This window comes from Falco peregrinus, chromosome 6, assembly GCF_023634155.1.
Source record: "Falco peregrinus isolate bFalPer1 chromosome 6, bFalPer1.pri, whole genome shotgun sequence".
Taxonomy (NCBI): domain Eukaryota; kingdom Metazoa; phylum Chordata; class Aves; order Falconiformes; family Falconidae; genus Falco; species Falco peregrinus.
In genome coordinates this window covers 59,096,574-59,124,433 of record NC_073726.1, presented here as the reverse complement: position 1 = coordinate 59,124,433, position 27,860 = coordinate 59,096,574, and the positions used below count along the sequence as shown (strand labels likewise).

The 27,860-nt window shown below is 47.9% G+C and overlaps 1 protein-coding gene across 3 annotated transcripts in view; it reads left to right on the top strand.

Moving 5' to 3' along the window:
* Positions 1-25,024, top strand: part of CYTH4 (cytohesin 4) — a 35,590-nt gene extending 10,566 nt beyond the window's left edge. Inside the window, exons 5-17 of one of the 3 annotated variants that reach the window (XR_008747814.1) lie at positions 628-746; positions 1,133-1,213; positions 1,877-1,989; positions 2,554-2,702; positions 4,401-4,512; positions 4,957-5,033; positions 5,399-5,470; positions 6,315-6,469; positions 6,856-8,243; positions 8,410-8,562; positions 10,106-10,633; positions 21,962-21,984; positions 23,693-25,024. Coding sequence is in view for 1 of the 3 variants with exons in the window: in XM_005232875.4 (XP_005232932.3) it covers positions 628-746; positions 1,133-1,213; positions 1,877-1,989; positions 2,554-2,702; positions 4,401-4,512; positions 4,957-5,033; positions 5,399-5,470; positions 6,315-6,469; positions 6,856-6,928 (951 nt within the window). In the remaining 2 variants the exon portion in view is untranslated. Of the gene's footprint in view, positions 1-627; positions 747-1,132; positions 1,214-1,876; positions 1,990-2,553; positions 2,703-4,400; positions 4,513-4,956; positions 5,034-5,398; positions 5,471-6,314; positions 6,470-6,855; positions 9,505-10,105; positions 10,634-21,961; positions 21,985-23,692 lie in introns of those variants that run through there. The other 2 variants (XR_008747815.1, XM_005232875.4) reach the window with 2 other exon arrangements.
* Positions 25,025-27,860: the final 2,836 nt, after the last annotated feature.

The window sequence follows — 27,860 nt, the reverse complement described above, 5'->3', positions numbered from 1 at the left end:
ATCATGGAATTCCCTCTAAAATAGGATGTTGACTCTTTGTGCAGCCCAACTCAGACCCTTTATATTTCTTACAAAATGTATTCCATCCTTACTGGCAGAGCAGGATGGATCTGAGGAGATTGCAGACTTCTCTGTTCTGTGGCATAGAAGAAAACTTAGGAAAAAGTAATTTTATCTCAAGGCCATATTTCTGTCCAAGTACATTTTTTTTACTATGTCTCCTTTTAAACAAATTTTTTTTTTTTTAAGTCAAGTTAATTCAGAAAAAAAATGACATTTAGGAGAACAGTAAGATATTTTGACTGAAAATGTTAACATGACCTATTTTGACTTTGCCTTTTTGGACTTTTAGCCTACATTGCCTTTTTTTGTTTGGTTGATTTTTCCATCCCAGTGAAACATTTATCCAAATCTAGGGCTAAAATGGAAGTGGGACTGACCCACCATGGTGAATGAAGAGGAATACAAGTGGGAACATGGCTGGGTTCTTCCATAAAAGATCTGGGGAGTAACAGAGGAGGCAACATCATCAAAGCCAAGGAAGGCTGATATCAGGGTGTTTGAGTCCTACTTTCTCATCAGCCCACAGAGCTGTCTTACTTCACTGTCTCACTTCTCCTCCCCCAGGGGATCCAGTACCTGATTGAGCACAAGGTATTGTCCTCAAACCTGCAGGAGATTGCCAAATTCCTCCACAATGGTGAAGGCCTGAACAAGACAGCCATTGGGGACTACCTGGGTGGGAGGTGAGCAACTCAGCCTGGATGAGGAGGCCCTTTGGAGGTCCTGTCCTGCCTGGCCCCTCTCAACTACCATTTTAGATGATCCCTGGCAGACTTCAGTCAGGTGCCAGGACTGAAGATACCTCAAACTGCAGTGGGCTAGGTGGTCAGTACACCCGGGGCGGGGGGCCTTTGGACTGTGGCTAAGGCTGGCTGTATGGGCTACTTTTCCTCCTGCCCGTAATGGAGTCAGTATTCCCAGACTAGAATGTACATCTTGGCTTCTTCTTGGTCACATAGGAAGTGGAGGCTGGGATGGACTCAGGTTGCATGTTGTCACACGAAAGGGCATCCAAACTGAGTAGGGTAAAGGTTCTTTTCTGACTTTTTTTCCTTCTACCCTCTCCCAGGGACCCCACAAACATTCAGATCCTCCAAGCTTTTGTGGCGTGTCACCAGTTTGCCAACCTCAACCTGGTGCAGGCGCTGAGGTGAGTAAGCATGCAGGACACAGGTGATGGAGCAGAAGCCGGCTCAGTCTTTGGGTCTTACCACCCAGGAAGGTTGTGTAGCCCTGCTGGGCTGAGATGGGGCTTCCCAAGGCCCTGCTGCATGTGTTGGCTCCAAGACTGTTGCTCTGTGAGATGTTAACATCTCTTCCTGGGGGAACTCTTCTGTGGTCCCTCGACTGGACTGGCCACATGCAGAGAGAAAAGACGGGAAAAGCAAAGTGGGCATCAATGACTGGGGAGTGGGGCAAGTTATTTTTGCACCAAAAAACATGTCTGTCCACAGTGCCTGTTATGTCAGAGACAAAGTGAGTCTTAGTCTTAGGGCACTCTGTTTTCTTATAGTCCAGCCTTCTGGCAGGGCTCTTTCTCTTGAGGTCTCTGCTGCTTTTCAGGGCACTCATTAGGGAAGAGGAGCCATGGTTTCCATGTTGCTCAGTTATGCTTTCTGGGTTTAGGGTGTTTGAGGTTTATGAGCCCAGGCAATTTTTCGAGAGAGGAGCAGAGCTCCTGCTTCATGCGCTGAGTTGTCTCTCCAGTGTGATGGGATGACTTTTATTTTCATGGTGTCCCATGGTTTGAGGGAAAGGATAAATGTCCCTTGCACTCAATCTGACTAACTCTCTGGCATGCTGGTCCTGATAGGCAGTTCCTATGGAGCTTCCGCCTGCCTGGAGAAGCGCAGAAGATTGACCGGATGATGGAGGCCTTTGCCAGCTGGTACTGCAAGTGTAATCCAGGAGTGTTCCAGTCCACAGGTAGTTACAGGGAGAAGACAGGCTTTCAAGCTGAGCACTGCTGTTTGCTAGGGAGAGGAGCCTTCCTTTTCCATTCACAAAGCACAGAGGACATCACTTGGAAGTGCAGATGTTTCCCCTTAAGCTGAAGGAGGCAGCCGAGCTCCTGTGAAGCTTTTGTGAAGCTTTTGAATAGTCTGAGGGTCTTCAGCTCTCCTTTTGCTACTATGCTGCAGTCCATCCCCACAGGCAATGGACTTGAGAAGTGCTGCCAGCCCCTATACCTCATTGCAGCAAGGATGGCACTGGCAGACATAGGTCATAGAAACTTTCCTGCTGGCAGAGCCATTATCAGACCAGGTCTACCTAACTTGCCCCATTACCCTGAGAGGATGGCATCACCTCCATCACAGGAGATCAACCCTTGTCCCTCTTTCTCCTAGCAGAGAGAATATCTCCCTTTCCCTCCTACAGCTGAGAGGATGACACTGTTCTCTGCTGCCTGGAAACCAAGCCACCTGTAAGGATATGGATTGATCTGCCCTCTAACACGTCACTTATCCTGGTTTTCTTTCTCATTGCCAGATACCTGTTATATACTCTCCTTCTCTATCATCATGCTCAACACCAGTCTGCACAACCCCAATGTGAAAGACAAACCCCCCTTTGAAACATTTGTATCCATCAACAGAGGCATTGACAATGGGGGGGACCTGCCAGAAGAGCTCTTAAAGGTAAGAAGACCTGCCATTTTCTCATCAGTCCCTCTTTTTCTCTCTGGCTTGGGGTCCACCAAGAAGCAAAGGTCCACAGGTCTCAGTGTAATACAGGTCTGTTGACCTTCTGCCATACAAGGGGAAGGGCTACACAAGGAAAGAGGGCAGTATGTAGAAAAGCAAAGCTGGAAAATGTGGAAACTGCTTTGGAGAGGTGCTGCATATGTGCTTGTTGGTGAGGACATGGACCAAGAGAGACGGGGCTGGAGGCTTTCAGGGAATAGTAGTATTGGTTTAAGAAAGTTTGTGCTTTTAAGTGTGTCCGTGTGAGACAGGAACAGGTATTATAACTGTGTGAGAGAGGAAGACATGAGCTGTGGGTGTCTGTGTGTCACATAGGTATAAGGTTGTGTGAACGGGGCACCCACATCTGTGGGAGGTTGTTGGGTGCCTGACTCTTTTGGCCAGCTTTGAAAGTCCTAGCCCTCAGGAGGACTGTCTTGTTTCTTGTGTGTCTCTCTGTGTGTCAGGCAATGTCACCCTGGCCCAGATTATGAATTCCTTTCCGTTGTTCATACCTAAATGTCTCAGCTGACCCCAGTGTTCATTCACATCAGTCAGGACACCAGTGCCTGACCTCTCTTACACCAAGATATGCCTTTGAGTGAGTAGAACTAACAAGCACCAAACGAGTGTCAGGATCTCTTCCAGCATCTGTGAAGCTCTCAGCAGGTTCATGTGTCTCTGATCCCAGAGTATGAAGATTCAGAGCAGGGGAGACAGAGTCAGGGGATGCATCCATCAACAAAGCTGAAGCTATCGTTTTCCCAAAGGCTCAGCAGGCATCAGACCTGCCCTATGAAGCCAGGTAGAGGTGGGCAGCCTGCCTACATGTGTTTAATTTTACCCAACCAACCTGGGGAAAACAGCTTGTGTCTTGTGTCAAAGAGGCTGCCTACATCCCACACTTGGGTTTGCTGAGCAGCATCCCCTCAGGGTAAAGGCTTTAGATTTTTCTCCAGTGTGTCATTTCTTTCCCGAAATTTGAGGGAACTTTCAGGAGCCTGTAGGTTTGTTTTTTTTCTTGGCTTGGAATTTGTGTAATAAATGATGGCAAGTCCAATGATGTGAGCAACATTTTTTTATCCCTTGAAAGCTAGTAACCTGCCTCCCTGTCACTCTGCTGTTATGAATGTCAGCCACCCTTTGTGTGCCTCAGTGCAAAAGCCTTTGTTCTATGAAATGTGCCTCCTTGTGGACATGTAAGTGTGTGTGTTGGTCTCTACATACAAGTTCTCAACAGTGTTTGGCACCACCAGTCCAGAGCCTAAATGGGGCTGCAGTCTCTGTCATGTTGTGTCGTGTGTCCCCCAGTGCCACAGTACTACCCACAGTGGCACTTGTGTGACACGCTGGGTTTAGTCACTGAGACCTCTCTTGGTAAGGATGCACACTTTTGTGCCTGTGACTTCCCAAACTGGGTGCCTTTTTTTTTTGACACAGGATGCAGAAAAGAGCTGGTGAGCCCCCTTGAGATGCTGTGAGATGTAGACTGAGGACTGTCGTAGCCCCAGTGCTCCCCTCCCCATTCACCTGCCCTCCCCTGTGGGGACAGAGTGATGAACCACATGGACTTAGGAAAGTTGTGTACTAGCTTTGTCAGAAATCTTTCTTTCTCTTTCCCTCTCTCTTTCCGCTTCCAACGTTCTGGGGCAGAATCTGTTTGAGAGCATAAAGAATGAGCCATTCTCCATTCCAGAGGATGACGGGAATGACCTCACACATACTTTCTTCAACCCTAGCCGTGAGGGCTGGCTCCTGAAACTAGGTAAGGGTGAGGATTCCTCTAGCTCCTCCGAATTCCCCACCTGCCTGCCTCCCACCACACATCTCCCTCGGGAGCGCACCAGCATCTCTGCGGTCCTTCCCTCCCCTCTGCTGCGGTGGGGTGAGGCTGACACCTGCTGTTGAAAGCAGCTGCCTGCCCTCTCCTCCCAGCTCCTGGCAGGCTCTGTCTGCTCGAAACGGGTCGCGGAAAGATAGCCCTCACCCTCCCCATTCCCAGCCCCATCAGAGCAAAACTGGCTCCCTGTGTGTGCGTGTCCACCCTATGGCATCACATCAGCAGTGAGCACCACGGTTGCCTCCCTGGGGCTGATCTACAGGGAGAGCTGGGAGGGTATGGCTGTGTGTGCAGGACTGGAGCTTGGAGGGGTGCGGTGGGGAGGACGGCAAGATGTGTGACTAATGGCCTTTGACTTACTGCCTTTAGGAGGACGTGTGAAAACCTGGAAACGCCGTTGGTTCATTCTGACTGATAATTGCCTGTACTACTTTGAGTATACCACGGTAAAGGCTTAACTCCCAGTGGGGAAATTGTGTGGTGGGTGGTTATGAGCCTCTGAGGGGCCAGGAAGAAGCAGAGGGTGGGGGGCAACTCTTCCCTTCTACCCTGTGCTGCCAGCCAGACCTCTCTTCTCTGCTATGCTGTTTCCTTACCTCTGGTCTTGAGGAGGAGAGAGGCTGGACACTGCAGCTGTTGCTGTGATCTCCTGTAAACTAAGCTTCTTATTGTGTAAATGGAGGGGGTTTCCCCAGGCACACACTGCACTTGTCACCCCCACTAAGGTACATGTCTGGGAAATCAGAGAGGCTCTAAATAGTGTAGCTGTGGGGAGCATGTTGGGTGTTAATTCATGTTTCCTTGCCTTCAGGACAAAGAGCCTCTGGGCATTATCCCCCTGGAGAATCTATCAGTCCGGAAGGTGGATGATCCTAAAAAGCCAGTAAGCATCCATTGCTTGATACTCTGTCAGTGCAGGTTCTCAGACGGTCAGAGGGAAGAAAGGGTGCCCATCTCCTACTTTTACCATGCTTTTCAGAGGGCAGCTGCCATTCCAAATTGCCTTGTGCCCCCATCTAAACATGACAGTATCTAAACATGATTGTATTTTACCAGGGAAGATCTGGTGTGAACAGAGAGCTGTCCTTTGGCTGGCTGTATTGTATGTTTTCATGTGTGTGTGTGTGTGTGTGTGTGTGTTTAGGGGGGCACACAGCTGACTCCCTCCTCATTTTGCACCAGGAGATGTGGGTTCAGTTTCTCTCCCCGGGATTCTCCATAATGAGTTACAGAACATACAGACCAGACAGTGCTGTGGTGCTAGGAAACTATCCCAGGAAGTGACACTCTTTGTCTGTGCATCTTTTGTTCATACCCACTCTTTTATGTGTCATGTATGGCTCTGGGAAAAGTGCCTTCTGTCTGTGTGCTGGCAGGCAGAAGAGAGGACGCATCTACTTAAAAGGGGGAGAAATTTTCATTATGGAGCAGAGTGACAGATCCCAAAAGGTGTTTTCTGATAACTGTTGATGGTCTATCTATAAAGCCTGTTTTAGTGTCCAGCCCTCCACAGGAGGGGTGTATTTACCTAAGAGGGGTGGCCTGGAGATCTAACTTACAGGGGGGTTCTTGGGGTGGGGAAGGAAAGGCTCTTCTGCACTTCAGAGACAGAACGCTCTCCTCCCCTTTGGAAGGTCTCTGAGCCTGTCAACCATAGTTGAAGGCAGCATAGTCTCCTTGGTCCACCTGCCCTCCCCTACTGCTCCATTTCATTCCCTTTCTCACAGAACTGCTTTGAGCTCTTCAATCCTAACTGCAAAGGGCAGAAGATCAAAGCCTGCAAAACAGATGCGGATGGGAAAGTGGTTGAAGGCAAGCATCAGTCCTATAAGATCTCAGCAGTCACACCAGCAGAACGTGATGAATGGATTGAGGCAATAAGGTGAGAAAACCAGAACTGGAGGCCTGAGCTTGCCTTTGATCAGTCCCGGGGACAAATTGTTGTGCAGTTTATTCAGCCACCACAGCTTGAAAAAGGGGATGGAAGAAAATGTTTGCAGTCTACCAACTGTAGTACCTCTTGATTTCAGAGTTTCAGGGTCTTTTCTGGAGAATCTCTAGCCACAGCTAAACTCTCTGCTGTGGGTATGCAGATCTCCAGTCCTATATTTTGGTGAGAGGTATCTCTGTGCAAGTTCAGTTAAGTTGCCTTTGCTGTTCTCCAGCATTAAATCTCTTACTTTTGTTCCCATTTCCTCAGTTAAGTTGCCTTTGCTGTTCTCCAGCATTAAATCTCTTACTTTTGTTCCCATTTCCTCTTATTTCCAGGACCAGTATCACACAGGATCCTTTCTATGATCTGGTCTCTGCCCGTAAGAAAAAGATTGCCAGCAAAAACTGAGCCCTGACCTGGGCACTGGCAGCAGGAAGATGTAGTTGTTGGACTTCCCTCCCACACTGGGCTCTTCCAGTGAAGAAATTTGGGAGCATTGGTTCCCTCTGCCTCCCACTTGGCAGGAAGATGACTGACAGGACAACTTGCCAGATTTGCTTCTTCCCTTTCCAAACTGAAGGCAGAGGCACAGTGTGCAGTCCACTGAGAACTGTCAGAACCATGGGCATGGCGTTTCTTATGTCCAAACTTAAAGGCTCAACAGCAACTGGCCTTTGGATTTTCCCATATAGCCCCAGGCATGTAAGACAGGATGTGAGAGGAGACAAGAATGTCTCCAGAATGCCTCTCCTGCCATCAAACCAGGCCTGGGTATTTTGCTGTGAGGAACCCTGTAGATGCTCTCAGAGCATGGTTCAGTCAGTTGCAGAGCAGAAAAAGCACCAATGGTTTCTCTTCCATGAACAGAGATGTGTAGTGGTTGTGGAGACGGGGCCACTGATACTAAGATCTCACTGTGAAACCAGAGGCCAAGGGAAGATAAGAAGCCCCCTGTCTGGAAGAGAGCCTTCCCTACCTCTTCCTATAGCTGAGAGGGCTGTAATCCTGGGAGGTCCCTGCTCTGTAACTGAGTCATAGGTTTTAAAACATTAAAGATGTTGGATAGAGAGATAAGGGGTAAATGAGTGTAGAGAGGCTGTGGGACCAGGGAAGTAGCTCTGAGTCTTTTGTCTCTCTGTTTTGAGACCCAGGGACCACCACAGGTCTCCCTAGGGAAGTAATCCAAACACTAGCTCTCCTCCTGGCTGATGGCTCCCCAACAGAGGTTGCTTCCTTGTGCTGCCCCAGAGGCCTGGGCTGTGTATCTGAAAAGCCTGCAGCCAGAAGACATGAAAAACTGGAGGTGCATACACACCACACACACAAGTGCAAGTGCATACACACACACACACACAGACATTCCCACCTTCAGACTGGTCATCTGGAGTCTGGGTTTTTTTTTGTCTCTTGAGTAAAGAAAGAAATAAAAGTGCCTGAAATAAACCAAAACTCAGCGTAACATGATGGTTTTAGTGATAAAAGCAGAGGAAAGCAGAGGAAGTGAGATAAGTGTCATGTTCCTGTGCCTAGCCAAGCAGCCTGGGCACCAGCGCAGCTCTGCACTGCACCCAAAATGCAGGCGGGCTGAGTGCTGGCACAAGCTGGGCAGTGCGGGACAGAGGAGTAAAGGTGCAGGGAGCTGCAGCCCTGCAAACTGGGAACAGCACGGAGGCCAATGCCGGGGGCTCCAGAGGCAATTACACCTGCAGGGTTAAAGGACGTGGTAAGCTATTGCTATTTCCTCTGTCACCTTTTGGATCTCTTCTAGTAAGCACTGGTGCTGCCTCAGTCTCTTGCATTTTTCCTTCCTGCAGAGGGCTGTATCTACCCGGCAATCTGCAGCAGGGCCAGCACAGCCTAATTATTCATTCTAGTTATTTTTGCCCAAGCCACAGGAATGCTGAATTAATTTCAAGAGGCAGGGAGTGTATCTCAGAGTTGAAGCACGTGCTTACCCTGGAGAAGAAACATGAAGGTTTTCTTCTGCTTGTGTCTGCAAATGTCTCCTGTGTTGAATCTTTTTGTTGCTGGTGTGATACAGGGTGAGTTTGCTGCCTGCTGCTCTAGAGTACATATGCTCACACACACATTCACTCTTGCTTTGGGTTCAATGCAAGGAGGCAGGGTTGTGTCCAGAGGCAGGAGGAGAAGTCAGAATATGGTCCCTTGTCTTGTCAGTATCTCCAATATATGTAAGAGAAATATAAATATGCACTTGGTTGGTGAAAGGCGTCCCAGAAAGAGCCTAGGATTTGGGTGAGAAATATCTGTTCTAGTGCCTCTCAGGCTCATGCTCTGTGTGACACAAGCTAACAAAATGTAGCCTGGAGTCTCTCTTCTACACACAGTCTGATCTTGGGTGAGAAAATCCAGGCTAAGCCCTCCCTTGAGTTTACCTGGATCATTCCTATGACAGCAGGGTTTGTCCAACTCTTCTCAGTCCTTGCTCATCCCAAATCCTTGCAATTCTTTTCAGGCTGCCTATGTCCTTTCCCCTCCCTCTTTCCCTCAGATACCCATGCACTGCAGAGTAGATCTATTCCTAGCAGGGACATGGTAGGAAGGACAACTTCTGAGAGGCAAAACAATGCACAGAGACAGGCAATTTTGTAATTTCCATCCATCAAACTAACTACAAGAGTCAGGAGGAGATGGACCCTTTCCCTGACTCCAGTACAGAAAATTCACTTCCAAACTCCTTGCTATACCATGCCCCGATATCCTCAATGCCACAAACATAATGGTACCTGATGTTCCCCACCAGCAATGCAACATGTGCACTCTCCAAGCAGTAGCCTTGACCTCATGCCTGCTGAATACCAATGTGTTTGGCATTGGCCAGGGTGTCTCAGGACAGGTCTATAAAACTTGACCGTCCAGCCATATTCATGTGCTTTAATAGCTGTGCTTGGAGCCCTTGCAAATTTATGATGGGAACAACTTCTGCGACTAGAATGGCACCACCAGGGAATGTGTTTCTGGCCACCGTCACACATTGCCTTTGCTGAGGGCAACTGCAGCACCACACACATGAATGCATACACACAGACAACCCTTCAGGTAATAAATCTGACGGATTGCTATCTATCTGGTAGATGTGTCCCTCTTTCTCATCATAGGCAGTGTATGTGGCTCACACAGACATACACGTAGAAGACTGACACTTATTCCCTGCCTGCCTAAGGACTCCTGCACACACCCAGTAATTCGTTTTCATAATAAATGTCTGTCTATTTTCATGAAAGGGCTGGGAGGAGAATACCACAGATGTGTGGAACAGACCACATCACTGCATCCTGCCTCCTCCACGCTTCTTCCCTTCCTTCTGTCCCCTGTTTATCAGCTCCTTTTTGGAAGGCTAATACATTTTAAAAAGGCATTCTAGAAATTGTTTGCAGTGACAGAGATGGAGCAGCTGTGAGGAGAGCCAGCAGCCTCATTTAGTACAGCTTAGATATCTAGCAAAAGGTAGAGAAAATCTCTGGGAGGTGGAGGGGAAACACAGTGTATGAATGGAGACAGACTGGGCTGAATTATGGATTCAAAGCCGATCAGGTGGTATGAATTGAACTTGTCTTTTTCCAGGGGGTGAATGCCCTTGGTGATAGGAGCTCATGAACAAATGGAAGCCTGTAGGAAGGCAAGACTCTGCAAGCAAGTTGGCTGGGAGTGGTGTTCGGTGGCAGGGTGGGAGCACCCATCTGATATACTGTCCATTCCTGGCAAGCCTGAAACTGTTCAGCTGGTTATCACACACCTTTCAGTGCAAAGGGAAAATCAAGCAGCTCTTTTCTGCTAGCTAAACGGGGTTATCTGGAGTGGGACTGCTAGCCTTTAACTCTCTCTGTGGTACACACCTCAGCCCTCCACAGCAGTGCAGGGATTGCCACCAAGCGGGGTTGACAAGTTTGCCAGTTTGTACCATACATAAATCTGGAAGACTAGAAGGCTATCACAAGGGCCACAGAGGGATGGGAGCCAGCCTTCATACCCTCTGAGACTGGTCATTTGCGTGGAAAGAAGCACAGTCCTGCTGTATTGGAGCTGGTTTGAATGGTGCAGTCAGATTTGTGGGTCCAACAGGAGCAGTTCCTCCTGTCTCCCATCCCTTATGTAAGTTTGGTGGCTGAAAAGCAACTCATTTCCTGCGGGGGGTGGGGGTGGGGGTGGCGGGGTGGGGTGGGAGTGGGGGGAGCCACTGTGGTACTTGCTCCCTCTTAAAACTTTCTTTGAATATGCATTTCACGCAGAAAGTCCATTGCACAAAGCCAGAGGGCACAATGGCTCTCAAAGACACCATGGTCCCTCTGCTGAGCCTTTTCTGGCTCATTTCTGTCTCCAGCCTGACAGAAGGCCAGGCTGGGAGGCTGGGGGAAGCCCAGGCAGACTGGGTTTGAGATCTGACCAGGCTTTCTTGGAGTGTGTGTCACATCTGCAGAGGCTCTGCTCTAAGTGCCTGCGACAGAGGCATGCAGCAGTCTCATCTTGCCATGCCATTTCCAATCCTGCCGCCTCCCTGCAATGAAGATGAATGTGGCCTGTCCCAAGTTACCACATTCTTGTGTATGCGAGCCTGTATACAGACAGTTTTCTCCTGAAGGCTGATGTTGTTGGGCTAACTGCAAGGAGGTTGTGTATAGCTGGACAGAGAGGACTACAAGGGAAGAGTCACGGAGGGTGGAGGACTCTGGGTCTTGTGTGTGTTGTTGATGAAGAAGGATTTTTGGTGACAAGGACAGGGTTTTCACCTCAGCTCCAGAGCAGGAGCAGCACAAATGCTAGGAACAAGTGAGGTATCATCATGGTTTAACCCCAACTGGCAGCTAAGCACCACACAGCTGCTTGCTCACTCCCCCCCAGTGGGATGGGGGAGAGAATCAGAAGGGTAAAAGTGAGAAAACATGTGGGTTGAGATAAAGACAGTTTAATAGCTAAAGCAAAATCTGCGCATGCAAGCAAAGCAAAACAAGGAATTAATTCACCACGTTCCCATGGGCAGGCAGGTGTTCAGCCATCTCCAGGAAAGCAGGGCTTCAGCATGCTAACGGTTACTTGGGAAGACAAACACAGTAAGTCCAAACGCCCCCCCCCCCGCCCCCACCCCCACCCCTTCCTTCTTCTTCCCCCAGGTTTTTATGCTGAGCAAGAAGTCATATGGTATGGAATATCCCTTTGGTCACTTGGGGTCACCTGTCCCAACTCATGTTCCCTCCCAACTTCTTGTGCATCCCCAGCCTGCTGGCTGGTGGAGCAGGGTGAAGGGCAGAAAAGGGTTGACTCGGTGTGCGTAAATAAATAAAATTAACACTATCCTAGCCAAAACCAGCACAGGTGCAACATCCCTTGAACAGCCTGCAACCTTTACTGCAGTCACCGTGTCACACCACCAAGGGGCACTCCATGCCACCACAGCTCTCCTCTTTCTGTGGGGCTGAAGAGTATTTGTCACTAGACACACCAGCCCAACACTTTAGGGAGAGAGTGGAGATGGTGTAAGGTGGCCATTACATCTGGGCCTTCAAGGCCACAGCAAGTGCAGGAAGAGGACCCTATACCCTGCTAGCACAGCACGTCTTTGCTCCTCTGCCTTGCTGAATAAGTGGGGTTACATGCTCCTTTCTGCATGTCACACATACCTAAGCACATCTGCACATACACAGGTGCACACAGAGTCCACATGCTTCCCAGCCCACTGCCTCTCCTTGCCTTCTTGCAGATGGGCCCTGGCAAAATGGTCTGTAAGGGAAGAAAGGAGATTGCAGAAGACCAGAGAAGGGCAGTCCCTGTAGGGCTGGACAGCAATCAGTGTGCAGGGAGAAGGAGGCATGACAGACTGCAGTGAGGTCCACTCCTGCCCCATGGGGGCTACACTAGTGGAAACACAGCCCTTCACCTGGGACAGAATTTGAGGAAGGGCTGTGGTGGCTATGTTAAGGGACATTGCAAGGTGAGGCATTTAACAGTCCCCTCTTCCTTCCGAGGTACTAGGCTGACCTTAAGGGACCTACAGAAAAGACATTTTGTGCTGCCTCTTTAACTATGGTGGGTGACAGCAAGGTTCCTGGGGTTGGCTGAAGAGGTGGTGATTTGTGCAATTAATGTCTAATCAGTTCTATGAATATTTATTGCTAGTCAGCAAGCTCCTGAGTGACAGTGAAGCCCCATCTGATTTGAATCCCATTCACAGGTAAACCAGAGCCTCCTTTGGGGTTCACGGACTTTCCACTGGGGCAAAAGTATAACCGTCCTGGTGCACATGGGAGGCACATGTGTAATGTGCACGCAGAAAATTGTATTCAATCCTTCTTGGGGGGAGAAAAAACTGAGGTTTTAAAATTGATGTGTTCAGAAGAGACACCTTGAAATAGTCTGATACATTAACAAGCTTAACCCATGGCTGAGTTTGAGCTTGTTTCTTTGTTGGAGTTTTTGTGTGTGTGTGTGCTCTTTCGTTTATCTTCTATTGCAAGATGGGAGAGAAAATAAAAGGGAGAGGAATATAAACTCCTGAAACTGTTTGAAAAGTTACATAACAGTCAGAAATTTCTTGAAGCTTGTAATTGACCCTTCCCCCAATGTGGCATAAAGTGTGCATAAAGCTAGTATCTCATTTCCTCAAGAAATAGTATTTTGGGGACTCTCTGTCATCATCAGAAATGTGACGCTTCTCAACTTTGCCCAAATTCATGCTCCTTTCCAAAATCCCCCATTCACACCCTTTACTTCACTCCTGCTCTAATCCTTTCACCTCATATCTGTCTCTGGCTTCTCTTTCCCATCCTTCTGCCCTCTGTGCTTTGCTCATTCCTCTCCACAAACTTGCCATTGTCATCTCACCTGCAACAAATCCCCCTTTTCTTTTTCCTGATGGGGGATGCTGCCTTTCCTGCCCTCCTGCTCCCTGGACAGACTCAGTCTGCTTTGGCAGAGCTCTGGGAAAACACCCTATTATTGGTGGAAAGTGAGTTGTTAAACCTCTCTTCAGCTCCTGCTGCTCACCTGCAGCTTAAGTTTGTGCTGGCAATGCTCCCAAAAGCCTGTTATTACCTAAATGAAAAAGATACACAGCCCTCCCTGAGAACGAAGAGACACAGATAACAGTGATTTGCCAGTTGCCTGCTGCCTTTTGACTGGTAAAAACACCCCAAATTCCAGCAGGGCTTCCAGGACCAGCCCTCAGTGGAGGGAGAGGGACAGAGACAGCTTTGCATGTTTTCATTTTCTGCACAGAAAGGATCCTGTGGCTTTTGGTGGCAGGGTGAGGTAAGGTCTTCTGAATTTGCACCGCATATATCCCTTTCCTCTCATGTGATTATGCTTGGCCTTGAGAAGATACAGGACTGGGAAAATACAAAATGGGGAGCCAATAATAGACCCAGAATAAACAACAAGCTATCAGGGGAAGGAAGAGAAGGGAGGGTTGGCAAGCCTGAAATCATGATCATGGTGTACAAGGGCTCTGTTGTGCAGAGCTCTGTTTTCCATGCTGCAGCCCTTGACTTTCCTCACCAGCTGCGCTACTGTGCTCTGGAGCTGTGATTTCAATATCCAGGAGCTAAAGGGCTGCTTGGCCTCCACGCCAGAGGGCATTCAGCAGGAGAAAGTGCTTCACACACAAAGAGGCTAGAGGGACTTTCAGGGAAGCAGTGGAAAGGGAGAGGGGGGAGCAAGCAGCTCAGAGCCATGTGCTATGGGGAAGAAGTGCACTGAGAGGTTCCTGGAAATGCCAGCTGGCCCTAAACCCCAGACATGCACAGCTTTACCTCTCATGGCTTTGTGTCCCTATAGCGATGCCTTTACTCTGATGCAGTTCATGTAATGGTAGACAACACATTGGTGTGTGTAGACAGCCAGAAGTTAACCAATGGTAGACAACCAGTAATGAGTGGTGTCCCTATCCTGGTACCAATATTCTTTAATATCTTCATTAATGTCATAGACAGTGGGATTGAGTACACCTGCAGCAAGTTGCTGGATGACAACAAGCTGAGTGGTGCAGCTGACATGCTAGTGGGAAGGGATGCCATCCAGCGGGACCTTGACAGGCTTGAGAAGTGGCCCCATGTAAGCATCATGAATTTCAGCAAGGCCAAGTGCAAGGTCTTGTACCTGGGTTGCAGCAAACCCAAATAACAATACAGACTGGGTAAATGGTTTAAGAACCACACTGCAGAGAAGGACTTGGAGATACTGGTGGATGAAAAGTTGAACATGAGCTGGCAATGTGACCTTGCAGCCCAGGAAGCCAATCGTATCCTGGGCTGCATAAAAAGAAGAGTGGCCAGCAGGCTGGGGGAGCTGATTCTGCCTCTCTGCTCTTGTGAGACCTCACCTGCAGTGTCCAGCTCTGTGGCCCTGAGCACAAGAAGGACACGGACCCATTCAAGTGGGTCCAGAGGAGGCCCACAAAAATGGTCAAAGGGCTGGAACACCTCTGCTATGAAGAAAGGTTGAGAGAGTTGTGGCTGCTCAGCCTGGAGAAGGCTCTGGGGAGACCTAATTGCAGCCTTTCAATACTTAAAGGGGGTTTATAAGAAAGACCAAGAAAGACTTTTTACCAAGGCCTGCAGTGACAGGACAAGGGGCAGTAGTTTTACACTGAAAGAGGGTAGATTCAGATTGGACATAAGGAAGAAGGTTTTTTACAATGAGGGTGGTGAGACATTGGCACAGGTTGCCCAAAGAAATTGTGAAGAGTCCATCACTAGAAGTGTTCAAGATCAGGTTGGACAGGGCTTTGAGCAACCTGAACTAGTGAAAGATGTCCCTGTGCATGGCAGGGAGGGTGGACCAGATGATCTTTAAAGGTCACTCCCAATCCAAACCATTCTATGATTCTCTGAATACATGCATATACATACACAGTCTTTCCACTACAGCACCTTCTTATATCCATTTACCATTCAACCACATCTCACCTTTCCCAAGCTAGACCAAAATATCACCAATTTCCCTAAACATAAGACTGGAATTCAAAAAAATCACAAGATTTTTTTTGAATGTCCAAGAGACACTTGCCTAGTTGTATTTTGAGGATATTTTGTCCCTCTGGAGAAAAGAAAGAAATTTGCTTCCCTCCTTCCTTTTTGTGTTTGATATGAGAATTGAAATTGTCTTTTGATTCCCCTGACTCTAGGTGCTGAGGCTTTCAGGAAATTACTAAGTATCATGATGCTTAGGACAAAATGGTGAGAATCTGCATAATTTCCATGCACTCCTTTCATCAGGCTGTAAGGTGTGCTCTTACACTCCATCTCCTCCTAAATGCTTGCCCTCCTGTGTTCCCCAGCACCTGAGCAAAACATCTATGTACCCCCTGCAACTCTGCTTAGTCCTTTTCAATCACACACAGAAAATACCTTTTTGTTTTATTTTTTTAAGGAAGGCAGATATTCATCTTGCCACAGGGAAAGATACAGAGCCTCTTCCCAGGTTTCCCACAGACACCTCCATGATTCCCAGCTTTGCTCCAGACTCCTCCATGATGCCTTCTCATGCCTGTTTCCCAAATTCATCAAGGAAGCAGATGTAGCATGTACCCTTAGGACAACCAAGAACTCAGAAAGTATTAAAAAGTGTTCACCATGCTGTTAAAAGACCCTGTGTCATTCAGTCTGATCAGGAGAAAGCAAGGCTACCATTTTCACAACAAATCCCTGCACTTCTGCAGCCCACAGCTCGACCTGCTTCTGAAAACCCTCCAGCCCTTCAGCTGTGGGATACTGTCCAGCTACGCTGTTATGCTCCGGGCAGCTCCCCTCCTTCCAGAGCCAGGCTTGTTGGCCTGAGCAGCCAACACCCAAAGCTGTAGGTGAAACCACAAGATTCTGGTAACCTTCAGCAAACCCATGGGGTCTTTGCTGTAGAGGAGGAAGGAGAGGAAGAAAACCTTTGTCTTCTAGGCAGGTTTGGGAGCTACTGCATATTTCCTCTCCCCTTCCCAGAGCAGGCAGACTGCCTCTGTGAGCTGGGAATTGCTAAGAGATTGAAAACCTGTTGCTGTGAATTTCAGAGATGCCTGGCAGGGGCAGCTGGAGCAACGAAGGGATCAGTGTATTAAACGCACCATAGAAAAGCCATAATGGGATTTTACATGCTGCTGCGACCAGAATACCCAAACCAGCTCAGCATCTTGCCTCATCGGGCATGTTTTCAATACCTCTTTCTTGCTCCAGTCCCTCTCCCTCTACCTGTAGTTCATGTCCCAGCCCTAAGGCTTCAAAAGAATGTCTATTTGTAGAGGAGGAAGGGAGGCTTTACCCCTCAGACCCACCCAAGTCTCATAGCCTTGTTGGCTTCTTCCTCTGTTCCTTTTAGGAATGTGATAAACATCATTTATAGGCGGGAATATGTCAGCAGCGAAGGGGAGAGAGCAGAATTGCTCCCTAGGAAGAAAGAGGAAGAAAGTGAGCTTCTGGGGAGGTGGGTCATGTATGTGGAAAGGAGGCTTGGGAAGAGGCAGGTCAAATGACAAATGTGACATGAACGAAGAGCACAGAGGAAAACTGGGAGGATGGGTGCTCAGGGAAAAAGCTGGGAAGGGTTTGGGGGAGGAATGCCTTCCGAATAAGGAGAGTGTGGAAAGGGGTCCAAGAGGAAGTACGTAGGGGATGGAGCTGTGACAGGGCAGGCACTGGGTCTGAACAGAGGTTTGCAGTCTGTGGCCAGGGGAGTGCAGGGGTGTGTGTATGCATTTAGAGGGGGATATCTGCAAAACAGTCTGGGTAAATTTCTCTTACAAAAAGCCACTTTGTAATCAGGAAGCTGGGATTTGCTCTGCTGGTTCTGCCTCCCCTCTGCAAACCATTTAAGAGAGTTCATCTTGTTAAATCCTCTGCCCTGGAGGAGATGAGGAGGTCAGGTGCCTTCTGGGGGATAGACACTTAGCAAAACTGTTTCCCTACTGCGCAGAGAGACCCTAATCCCCGTGCCTCCTTCCCCTGTTCAGTCTGTAATACCTAGAAGGAAGAAAACAAGATGAGAAATAAGGGCTGATGTAAGAGTGAACCCTCCTTCCATCTTGCATGACACTCCAAGGCTGTGTGCATTCACCCTAGACTGACTATGCCACCTGACCAGCTCTGCAGCTGCCCAGAAGAGATGAGGTCTAGGAAGACCTGGGGCTCCCTCCCAAAGCCTGTGGCCTGGTTAGCTCACAGGCACCCAAATCTGTTTGTGAGACCCAGACTTTGCAGCAGGGGGAACATAGAGGGCAAATGCCCAAGATCCCTATGCATCAGGGAGACAAGAAGTAGTGGCAGGGCTTGCACAACTGAGGACAAGCCTGATTAATACATCTCTTTCTGTCTTACTCTCTCAGTGTGTTTTGGTTCAGGAGACGTCAGGCACTGCAGGTGTATCTGTCCCACAGAGCTGACTTTGGGGTGCAGCTCAGGGGTTGGGGAGCATGCTTAGACCTGGAGTATGGGTCTGCTTAGAGCCCAGGATGGAAAAGAGGAATGCGGACAAGAGTAGAACCAAAAGAGATTAGCAAGGATAAACAAATGAAGGAAAAAGTGAAAAGAAAGCAGGTAGTTCCTCAGAGAGAGGCACCAGGGCAGCCTGTGTTCACATTTATCCAGTGGTGTTGCTGTGGACTCTCCCCTTGCCTGATCATTTTAGCCTGAACATGTAGTGGCCATTCATCAGAGCATAGAGTATGAGGCAGGAGGAAATCACTTCATTATCGAGAGGTTTTGACTGCCAGGAGGAACTAGGGCCCAACAGCCCCTTCAGAAACACTCTTAAAAGAGAAAAGGATTTTTCACTCCTTTACCTCTTGAGCACCTGAAGGCCAAGACTTCACCTTGAATTAGAGGCAATGAATTCACCTGTGAAGAGCTGAGCTTCAAACCTCCCGGTGTTGCTGGGGGTTAGCTATTTCAACTTTACCTTTTCCTTATGTTGCCTTTATAAAGTGGGACATTATACTGGAGTAACCCTTTCATTTCTCCCTGGGTTGCCTCATCTACTGAGCTGCAGGCTCTTTGGGGTAAGGCAGGTGCTACAGCCGCAGTGCCTGCGTGCAATGACCCTGCTATTCTTGTTGGGGCTACTGGGGATAACCCTAATACACATACCTGAGAGGGTGGACTGCAGACTCACATATATCTTCTTTATCATAATGACAGTCACAATTTGATTCATTTTCTGGAGAACCTGACTTCTACTCATAAGTACTTTCCTTCCTATTTCCCCCTTGTGTTTCCACTCTTCCGAGATTTTGCCCACTCCCTCTTTCTGTGATTACTCCTTACCTCCCTCCTAAGTGTGTGCTTGTGCTTGGCTGGCTCCTGGCCAGTGTGGCTCTCCTTCACTACAATGAGAAGGTAGGCAGGGACAGTAGGAAGGAACTGTCAGGCTGCCTCTGGGGACCCTCTCTGCCACACTGATATGGTTTATCTGACATCAAGATGTATGCCCCAAAGCCCATCTGACCCCAGGGCCTGGCCATTGTGACAGAGTTGGAACTAGCCTCCATCCCTCTCCAGCCCCCTCAACCCAACATACAAGCCTGAGTGGAAGTGAAAGAGATGTGAATAAGGGATGATTTGTTGGTGTCAACAACTTAGTAATTTGGAGTATTTAGGGTGGCCACCTCTGACACAGTGGGCATTAGCACAAGGCAGGTGTGAAACATTTCTGTGCACACTGTTCCTTTCTAGCCCAGCAGAAGCCAGGAAGGTACCTGAAGGTTTGCTCTTCAGCTGTGAGTAAACTTGCAAGGAAAACCGCATTGCTTGGGTCACTGACAACTTGGCTGGCCAGAGCCCCAGGGCCAATGCTCCCCAGCTGGCTGGGTAACAAGATCATCCATCTCCAGTGCTGGCAGCGTGGAAGCCAGCCACTTGGCAAAAACATGGATCAAATCATAACACAGCCAAGGAAAACCTGGGAGGGAGGTAACTCTGTCAAGCCAGGCTGTGGTTGCTTAGCAGTAGAAGGACAAATCTCAGTTGGATCTCTTCTTTGGCACCCTGGAGGGTAACACCTGGGTATGAATAGATGAGGGTGAAACCTAGTGTCACTAAGAGCAGGAGAGCATTGGGGCATCATACTTACACCTTCATTAACCTTCCCTCCCAGCACCCAAATCAGACATCAGTTGTCCCCACCTCTATGCCAAAAAACCCTACCACGTATACAAGGGGAGGGCAGAGCAGATTAGGGGGAGTGGATGGAACTAGTAAAGGGTACATTGCTCCACTTCTCCCTAAATGCTCTTTTCTTTCCCCTTTTCCTTTTGGTACCCCATGTGCAGTGGTCTCCCATCTGCTTAGTGAGGAAAGGCAGGTGAATCCCTTCCTTTCACCATCTCTTCCAGAAGGTCTCTAAGGGCTGGGGAAAGACAGTATCTCATTTGCCAGTACTCTGCCACAGAGCAGAGAGGCAAGTCATACCTGGCTGAGGATGGTACTGCCACCAGAACAGGCTGGAAAGACCCAAACCCCAGGACTCCAGCCAGCAGTCAGCCACTCCTGCCATGTCTCCACCTCACTCCACTCCATGGGGAAGTGGGATATCCCTCTTTTCCTTTGAGGGATGAACGTGTCCCCCTTTGTGCTTCTCGAGGAAAAGGCACCATTGGGCACAGAGGAGGAGAGCAGATCTGTATGGGTGTTAGAGAATGGCTTCTCACCTGGAAATATGCCTGCTGTTAGCAAGGAGCACTGCATAGGATTGTCATCATGAGATGTGGAGTCACAGGAGTAAGGTCCCTGACAAGAGAAAAGGGCAACCCCGTACTCAGCACGTACATTCTGTTGGCCCTAATTTCTCCTCTGCTCTGGGCTCTGTGTGCCAGGATGAGATGCATCAGGAGAGGTACCATTTTGCTAAATCTTGAAGCTGACACTTCTAATATCCATTAGTGTTGCTACTCTGCCAGAGAGCATTAGCTGAGATACACGGACTGTTCCCTTCCTGATCTCTAGCCTCAGCCCCTACCATCCCTCCTTTTGTCACCTCAGCTCAGCCTGACTGCTGTTCCCTGTACTGGCAACAGCACCTATCTCAGGGTCAACTTCCCTGTTCAACAAATCTGTCATGGCCATCTTTCACTCTGCCCCTTTTCAAGGATTTTTGTATCTTGAGGAATGGGTCTCTCCACACAGTGCACATGGACCCACACCCAGATACGTACCTAGCAAAGGACAGAAGGCAAGACTTTCTTCTGCCTCCAACAAGCACTAAATGGAGCAAAGGAATGAGGAAGTTTGAAATACAGACTCTGGCGTTCCCTCTTGGCTGCATTGCACGGGTCAGCAGAATCCTCTGCCAAGATTTGTTTTTGAGGCACTGTGCAAATGAGTTATCAAAGACATCCCTGCCATCCTTCCACTAGCTTGGACTACTGAGCATCCGAAAGCAGGACGGCCGGTGCTCCTCTGCAGGGCATGAACAGAAGTGAAGAGAGGGAGTAGGATTTGCCCTGGACGTCTGTGAGCAGGTTAGAAGGTGGGGCTGGCCCTCTATGCATTGGTCAAGCTGCCGTAGACTCAACGTGTTAATTACCAAACCTAAGTGGCCTGAAGAAGCTTATACTCAAAAAGTTAAATTCTACTTTCATTTACCCTAACAGGGGGGGATATAATGACCCTTGGCATTGGCTCTCCCTCAAACCAGGCATGAACCTCATACAGCAGATTACTGATTTGCACAAGCCACAGCCACGCTCAGGAGTGGGCTAACAATTAAAGTGTGGACAGCCTGAGAACAGTGCTCAGACTGTCCTGGATGTGTTTGATATAGATGTAACCCCAAAGGGCTGTGTTTACGGGCCTGCAGTCTTCTAAGCATTGAAGAGTCTTTGGGGAAAAAGGAAGGGAAGAGAAGGACAAGCAAGAGATGTGCTTTCTGCAAAAGACTTTCTGGGGAGATGATTTTAAATGACTCAGGCAAAGAAAGAGAATTATTTTAGGAGCACTGCAGTTTGTTCTGCACTGTTTGACTGTGCAGCTGTCAAACATCAGAGACAGGAGGAAGACTATATCAGAATTCCCATTTTGGCTGGGTGACTATGAGCAGCAATGCATGTGTGTAACCAAGAAATGTCAAAAGCTACCACAGACCCATGTGCCTTCACCCACAATCATTTTGATCTACTTCCTAATCTTGATATCAGGATCCATCTTTTTCCCTCCCACCCACAGAGGTTTAGAGAAAAGGAAAAACAAGGCAATAGTTACCCAGTACACGTAGCAAGTCAAGATCAGCACAGTATACTACAATCATTATGTTAACTCAGTGGGAAAGTATTGGGGAACACGTTTGTGAGCATGTGCTTAATGATGAAGAAAGGATTTGGTGGGAGTAAAATAAGGTGTACTTATGTTTGTTTGTGTTCATAAAGAATAAATAGCCACCTGTTTGCAGTAAACCAAGCATAAACATGTTTCTGGTCACCCTGTAACTGACAGTTTTTTCTCCTCTTATTTTCAGGTGATACTGTCTTCATCAAACAGGTAAGAGGGGCATATATGGGTTTGTTATGGCTGGAGAGAAAGATGAATACCAATTGTCAGGGAGCAACAAGAGCAGGACTGCTCCATGAAAAAACCAAGGGTAACATAAGCATGTACAAGGCACTAACCCCACAGGCTGGGGTGAGATACCACACTACCTGAGCAGGGTTAGTGATAGCAACAAGATCTCGGATAAACCAAGATGATGAAAGAGATCTCAGATCCATTCAGGAGCAACACAACTACAATACACCAACAGTAGGTGCCTTGGCCTGAGCTCCAAGAGACCTCCGAGGCTGTAGGCAGAAGATGTGGGGAAAGCCACAGGTGAGACTGATCAGGCAGTTAAGGGTCGTTAGTGCACTCAGGGCCCTGACACTAATTAATACCACTCAATGTCATACTGTGAACATGTTTGTTACTGTAGTTGTGACTAGGATGGGTGGGTGTATATATATATATAGTTATATTCTAGTGTGTGTTTATGATTAAGTTTGTATATGTACAATCTACCAGCATACTGGTATTAAGTTGTATGGCTACTGAATCCAAAGGGGAAAAAAAAAAAAATGTAGCTGACAGAGCTGCTTCTGTCTATTCACCCACTAACCTGGTTTGGTCTCAAAAGTATGGGTGAGTTATTTTTACTTTTGCTATTGCTTCCAGTTCAGGTAAACTAATGATGGGAAAATCTTTTCAGAAAGACAAGTCTTAGCCTGAAGTTTGTTTAATTTCTTTGTCTCTGAACTGCTGTATTTGACTGAGTTTGAATCCAAGTGGCTGTCAATCATTTTACCTGGAGAAGTAGCAGAATGTGCATTTATGCTTGAGTTACCACTGTTAAGAAGGTCACTGGACAGCTTGTTAAAGAGTTTGTAGCTATACTAGAAAGTGGGAAAACCAGACTGGGTTTTCTTGCAGATAGTGAGATACTCTCTGTCTGGGAACCACTTTAATGGGATATACTAAGGAGCCCCTCACAGTGAGAAGGAGAGGAAATAAAAATTTCCTCTCTGTAGGTACATGATACTGTTTTGTATCACATTGTCCCTGTGCAGATCAGAGGTAAAAGAAAGATGCAAAACCCAAAGAAAATAAATCAATAGGTGTTAAGGTACAGAGGCACGTGCAGAAGTCTGAAAGGACCATAGACACAGATGGAGAATTGACTGGAAGCTCAAATAAAGGAAATAAGTGTTCCTCAAAGCACCTAGACAGACAAAGTCTTTAAAAGGTGTTACTATGTAAAAATAATTCCATAGCAAAGCATGTGTGTGAAAACTCATTATTTCACACAGATCTCTTGGCATAACAAGTTGCTTTGGCAACTCCATCCCAGCCCCAATACAATGGCACCTCGAGGCTCTCTCTTGTGATGAGCCTTGCTTTCTGGCTCAGGCTGGGCCTAAGACCCCACGGCTGACTCGCACCACAAGCTTTCTTTCAGCATAGATCTCTTAGCAGCATACGTTTTGTTTTGGCTTCCCTGTTTTAGACCCACTCCAACCATATCCCTAGCTATTATCTTTATACCTTCTTTAATGGTTTTTATCCTCTTTATAGGATGTAACGGATTCTCACAGACAAGACTTTCAGCTGTGGTCTAAGTTAATCTTGAATCTTCTGATAGTTTGTTTTGGTTTTTGTTTTGAACATCTGAAACTGCAATTTGAGATCTCCATTTTCACCCTGTCTATTTTTTTTCAAGGCAGAAGCCAGCTATTGATCTTAGCAGAATGAGATAGTATTTGCAATGTCTCCTATCAACATAGTGTTCAGGCACCAGGCAGAAAAATCCCTGGGACTGCAAAAAAGCCTGGAACTGCTTCTGCTGCATATGGATATGCTAAAGTCCCCTGGGACAGGCCAGAAATTTTCCTCTCCCAAGCCACAGCCTGCTCAAGAACAGCATGTAAGTTCAGACCTGGAGTACAGAGGATGATGAGTAGAGTGAGAACTGTTGCTGTCTCGCCTCTTTGTCCTCTGGTTTTGTCCTTAGTACTGAGATTGTTGCAAGACCATCTCATTGTCTCTGTCCTCTTCCCTCACTCCACTCCTTACAACAGCACTCTTCTGACAGATTTTGATGGTGAGGTTGGAAGGAAAGACAGTTGGGTCTGGATTGCTTAAGGGTACTTGAGAGTGGCAGGACTTCATGCCCTATTGCCTACAAGCCAAGATCAGTGTTGGGGTACAAAGTGACACGTGAGAGATGTCTGGATACAGTGATGCAAAGAGAATGAGCAGATGACACAACAAGGAGGAGGCAGGAAGAGCTGTGGAGTCCTGCTAGCTCCCTGTGATGGTACTGGGTCAGGGTGTCACAACGGAGCCAGGCAGGAGCAAATGGGCAAAGCGGGATCTAGGCCTTTCTCTGAGAAAACCAAAGAAGAGCAAAATCACCAGACTGCAAGGCCTTTTCAGCAGATATGCCAGGCAAATCTCAGGACAAGGATGAGCTGCAGAACCAGGCATACCACTAAGAGCCTGATGCCTACTTAGGCACCTAAATTCCCATTGCATTGGAAGGGACTGTAACAGTGAATACTAGGGCCATTTGTCACTCCCTCACCCTGGTTTCTAAGGGCTGGATTAGCACAGAGACAGACAGACAGAGCGAATGAAGCAGCTCTGAATTAATCTCCAGTTTAGCAACATGTTCTTTTTATCCTCGGGAAGGATTAGATAGTGCCTTGGTGCTGACCTCTAAGCTCTACCTGCTGCTCCTCCAGGCAGCCCAAGGTTGATTTGCCTTGGATTTGAGGCAACTGCTGTCAAGAATATAAAGCTCAAGAGGTGAGTAACAGGCCTTCTCCTGAGATATTTTTTTCTCCCAGCTACCCTGTCAGCTTCTGCAGCTTTAAACCCAATGAAGGAATGAGTAATTTTTTTCTAATGATTGAGAGAAGGTAGATAAGAGGTAGGTCTTCAAATTAAGAATCCAAGACTTGATTGCAGCTCTTATCATATTTTTCCATTTTTTCCCCCTTCTTCCGAATAGAAAATAAATTGCTTCAATAAATTACATCTTTAATCTGCATAGGGGACCAGCAGGCTGGGCTCTCCTTTTAATATGTTCTATTGCAAGATAATCAACCCCTTCCTCTCACTGCATGGAGCAAACTAATAGATTTTAAACAATTCCATTATTTGATGATTTCTCCCATTATTAATACAAATTGCCTCCACTCACTTTCAATTAGAGCATTTTCATTTTCTAATAAATCCCAATCAGGTTTTCTCAAACACCACCTAAACATGGGGAGATTACTGCACTTCCCATTTAAACCAAGAACCCATCAAACTCACATGCCTGCCTCCCTCTGTTTCTCATGACCTCCCTTCTTCCAAACTCTTCTTCCATTTTCCCCTCCTCTCTGTTCATTTTCTTATTTTCTTCCCATACTGCTTTCTCCTAAATCTAATTCTATGTCCCTGTCTCTGGTGGTGAAGTCAGTAAGGCCACCTACTAACACTATCGATTTGTGTTCTCCCCTGTTTCTCTGCCTGCATTCTCAAGAATAACACTGCTCACGACTGGTACAGATCCCCCCTCCACAAGGCCTCCTTTCTCTGTCCTAATGTATGAAAATGAGGAACTCTACTAACCTTCAGGTGAGGGTTGCCTCTGTCCCAATGGCAGCTCTGCCTGCAACATCGGCTGCAGTTCCATGCCTGAATGTTTGTGATGCAACCGTGCAAAGGCACCTGCTGTCTGAAAGCAGAACTTCTGTGGTCATTCAAAATGGAAGGAGTATCTAATCTGAGGCTAGTTGCACAAAGGGCTGCAGGAGATTCTCTTGCCACTGTAACCATGACTCTGTTGATCGTGCCCAGCTGCCTGCTCTCCTGCATGGGCTTTTGGCCAGACACCTTGGCTCTGGAGGTTTTCACTCACCTTTTTGAGTTGCTAACCACAGAGGTTAGCCCAGCCTTGAACACTGATGTGCTGTTGCTAGACACCATGCTTATTTCTTTGTTGGCTGTCTCCAGCAGCACCAAGAGACCACCATTCAAAGGAGGCAGGGAGGAGCTCAGTGCATGCAATAGCACCCCATCCACAAGGCTGGGACCCTGGGGGTAGTGGAGGGAGAGGCAGCATCACCACCATGGTCTTAAAGCTGAAAAGCTAAAGGAGAAGCATGTGGTTTGCCCTACAGGTCTATGACAGAGCCAAGATCTCCCAAATCCCACAGGGCTGTGATGCTGCTTAATGGGAAGATCTTTTGTTGTTGGTGTTGTTGGAGGTGAGGATTGTGGTGTTTGAGGTTTTCAGGGTGCAGTGGGGGTGTGCTGTGTAAAGGCCCTGAGACAAACATAAAGGACACTAAGTGTCTGTGTGAAAGAGGCTTGAGAGGGTGCACCAAGACATAACGACACAGTAAAAATATAAGAATGGCTGTCTCAGGGTGGATCATGCTTAAAAATATATAAATATAAAATATTATCCCTAAAATGGAGCACCATCTTTTCAGAGGACACCAACTGTCGTAAAAAGCAACACCAGCTCTCTTATTGCTATCAGTCCAAGTACATTCACTAAATGCTTAGAGCAGACAGGAATGGCATTCATCTCATTTTTTAATGTACCTGCTTCTGGGGTGCAACCTGATGCTTTATTTGCTTCTGCAGTGCCACAGCATGTCTGTGTGATAGGGAGAGAGATGAAGGAGGATTCTTGAAAAGGTACGATTGATTCAGTGTGGAGGATGTTTGCGCTGCAAGCTAGGGGTGGTCTGGAGACCCCTTCTTTATTTAATGCTGTTGTAGCACAGTTACGCTTTCAGATGGGGCCACAACTGAATCCAACCCAGCAGCTGGACAAGACTGGGTGAGGAACAATGTGCACACCCAGTACGCTAGCAGTTCTCCCTCAGTATAACACCTGGATGCTCTTAGGTGATTACCGCCAGCTTCAGAAAGTTACCAAAGGAGTCCCAGCTGCTTACCCCAAGAGACAAGGACACAAACAGGCCATAGGTGTCTTCCTTTGACCCATCTTTTTTACTGCTGCTGCCTGTCCTCCTAAGAGTTAGGACAGTGGAAATTGTCAGCTGCTATGGCAACACTGCCTTGTCTGGCAAGGAGCAAGGAAGGATGAGAGTGAGGGCAGGGACGGGAAAGGGTGTGGGGATAGATGATCTTCACAGCCTGGTTCAAGGTAATAAATATGCAGAGGTCATTAACCTTCACCATCCTTCCTCACTGCAGGCCCTGCATGGAGGAGGAGGGACTGCTGTGGGGTGAACAGGTGTAAGGATGGGAAAGCTGGGTTCCTACACATCGTTGGGCTGGCCATAAAGTGACATGCATGGGCTTCATCTCCTTCTGCACTCTGGCCACATTGCTTGCAGTGTGTGCCACACAGCATCCCCCTCCCACTGGCTCACACCTCCATATTACCTCTCAGCCTGCTGGGCAACACACTGCTGTTGGCCACCTACAGACATTCTCCAGGAGTGTCATTTTCCCTGCTCCTCCTTGACATGCACAGACACATCTCTGCTCCCACTCGGAGGCAGGTTTGCAATGCACTGACCCACCCTGCAGCTGCAGAGCTGTGCTTCCTTATCCTGATGTAAACTCCACCTGTGCCTGTGATCCTAGACACGTGCACACACACCTTACGTGCACACAGAAAGCACAGCCATGCACACACACTCCCAGGCTTGGCCTCAGCCATGTAGGTTTGCATACACTGCCGCAGCAAACTTTCCTCCTCTACTCCCAAGCAAATTTGCTCAAAGCATCTGAGTTTCCCAGCATACACACATCCTCCTCTCCGCCCTGATACTCCCTCCTGCCACGCCAGCCAGCACCAGCCACCCACGCAAAAACACACGCATGCACATCGAGAGCAACGGCAGAGCCCTCAG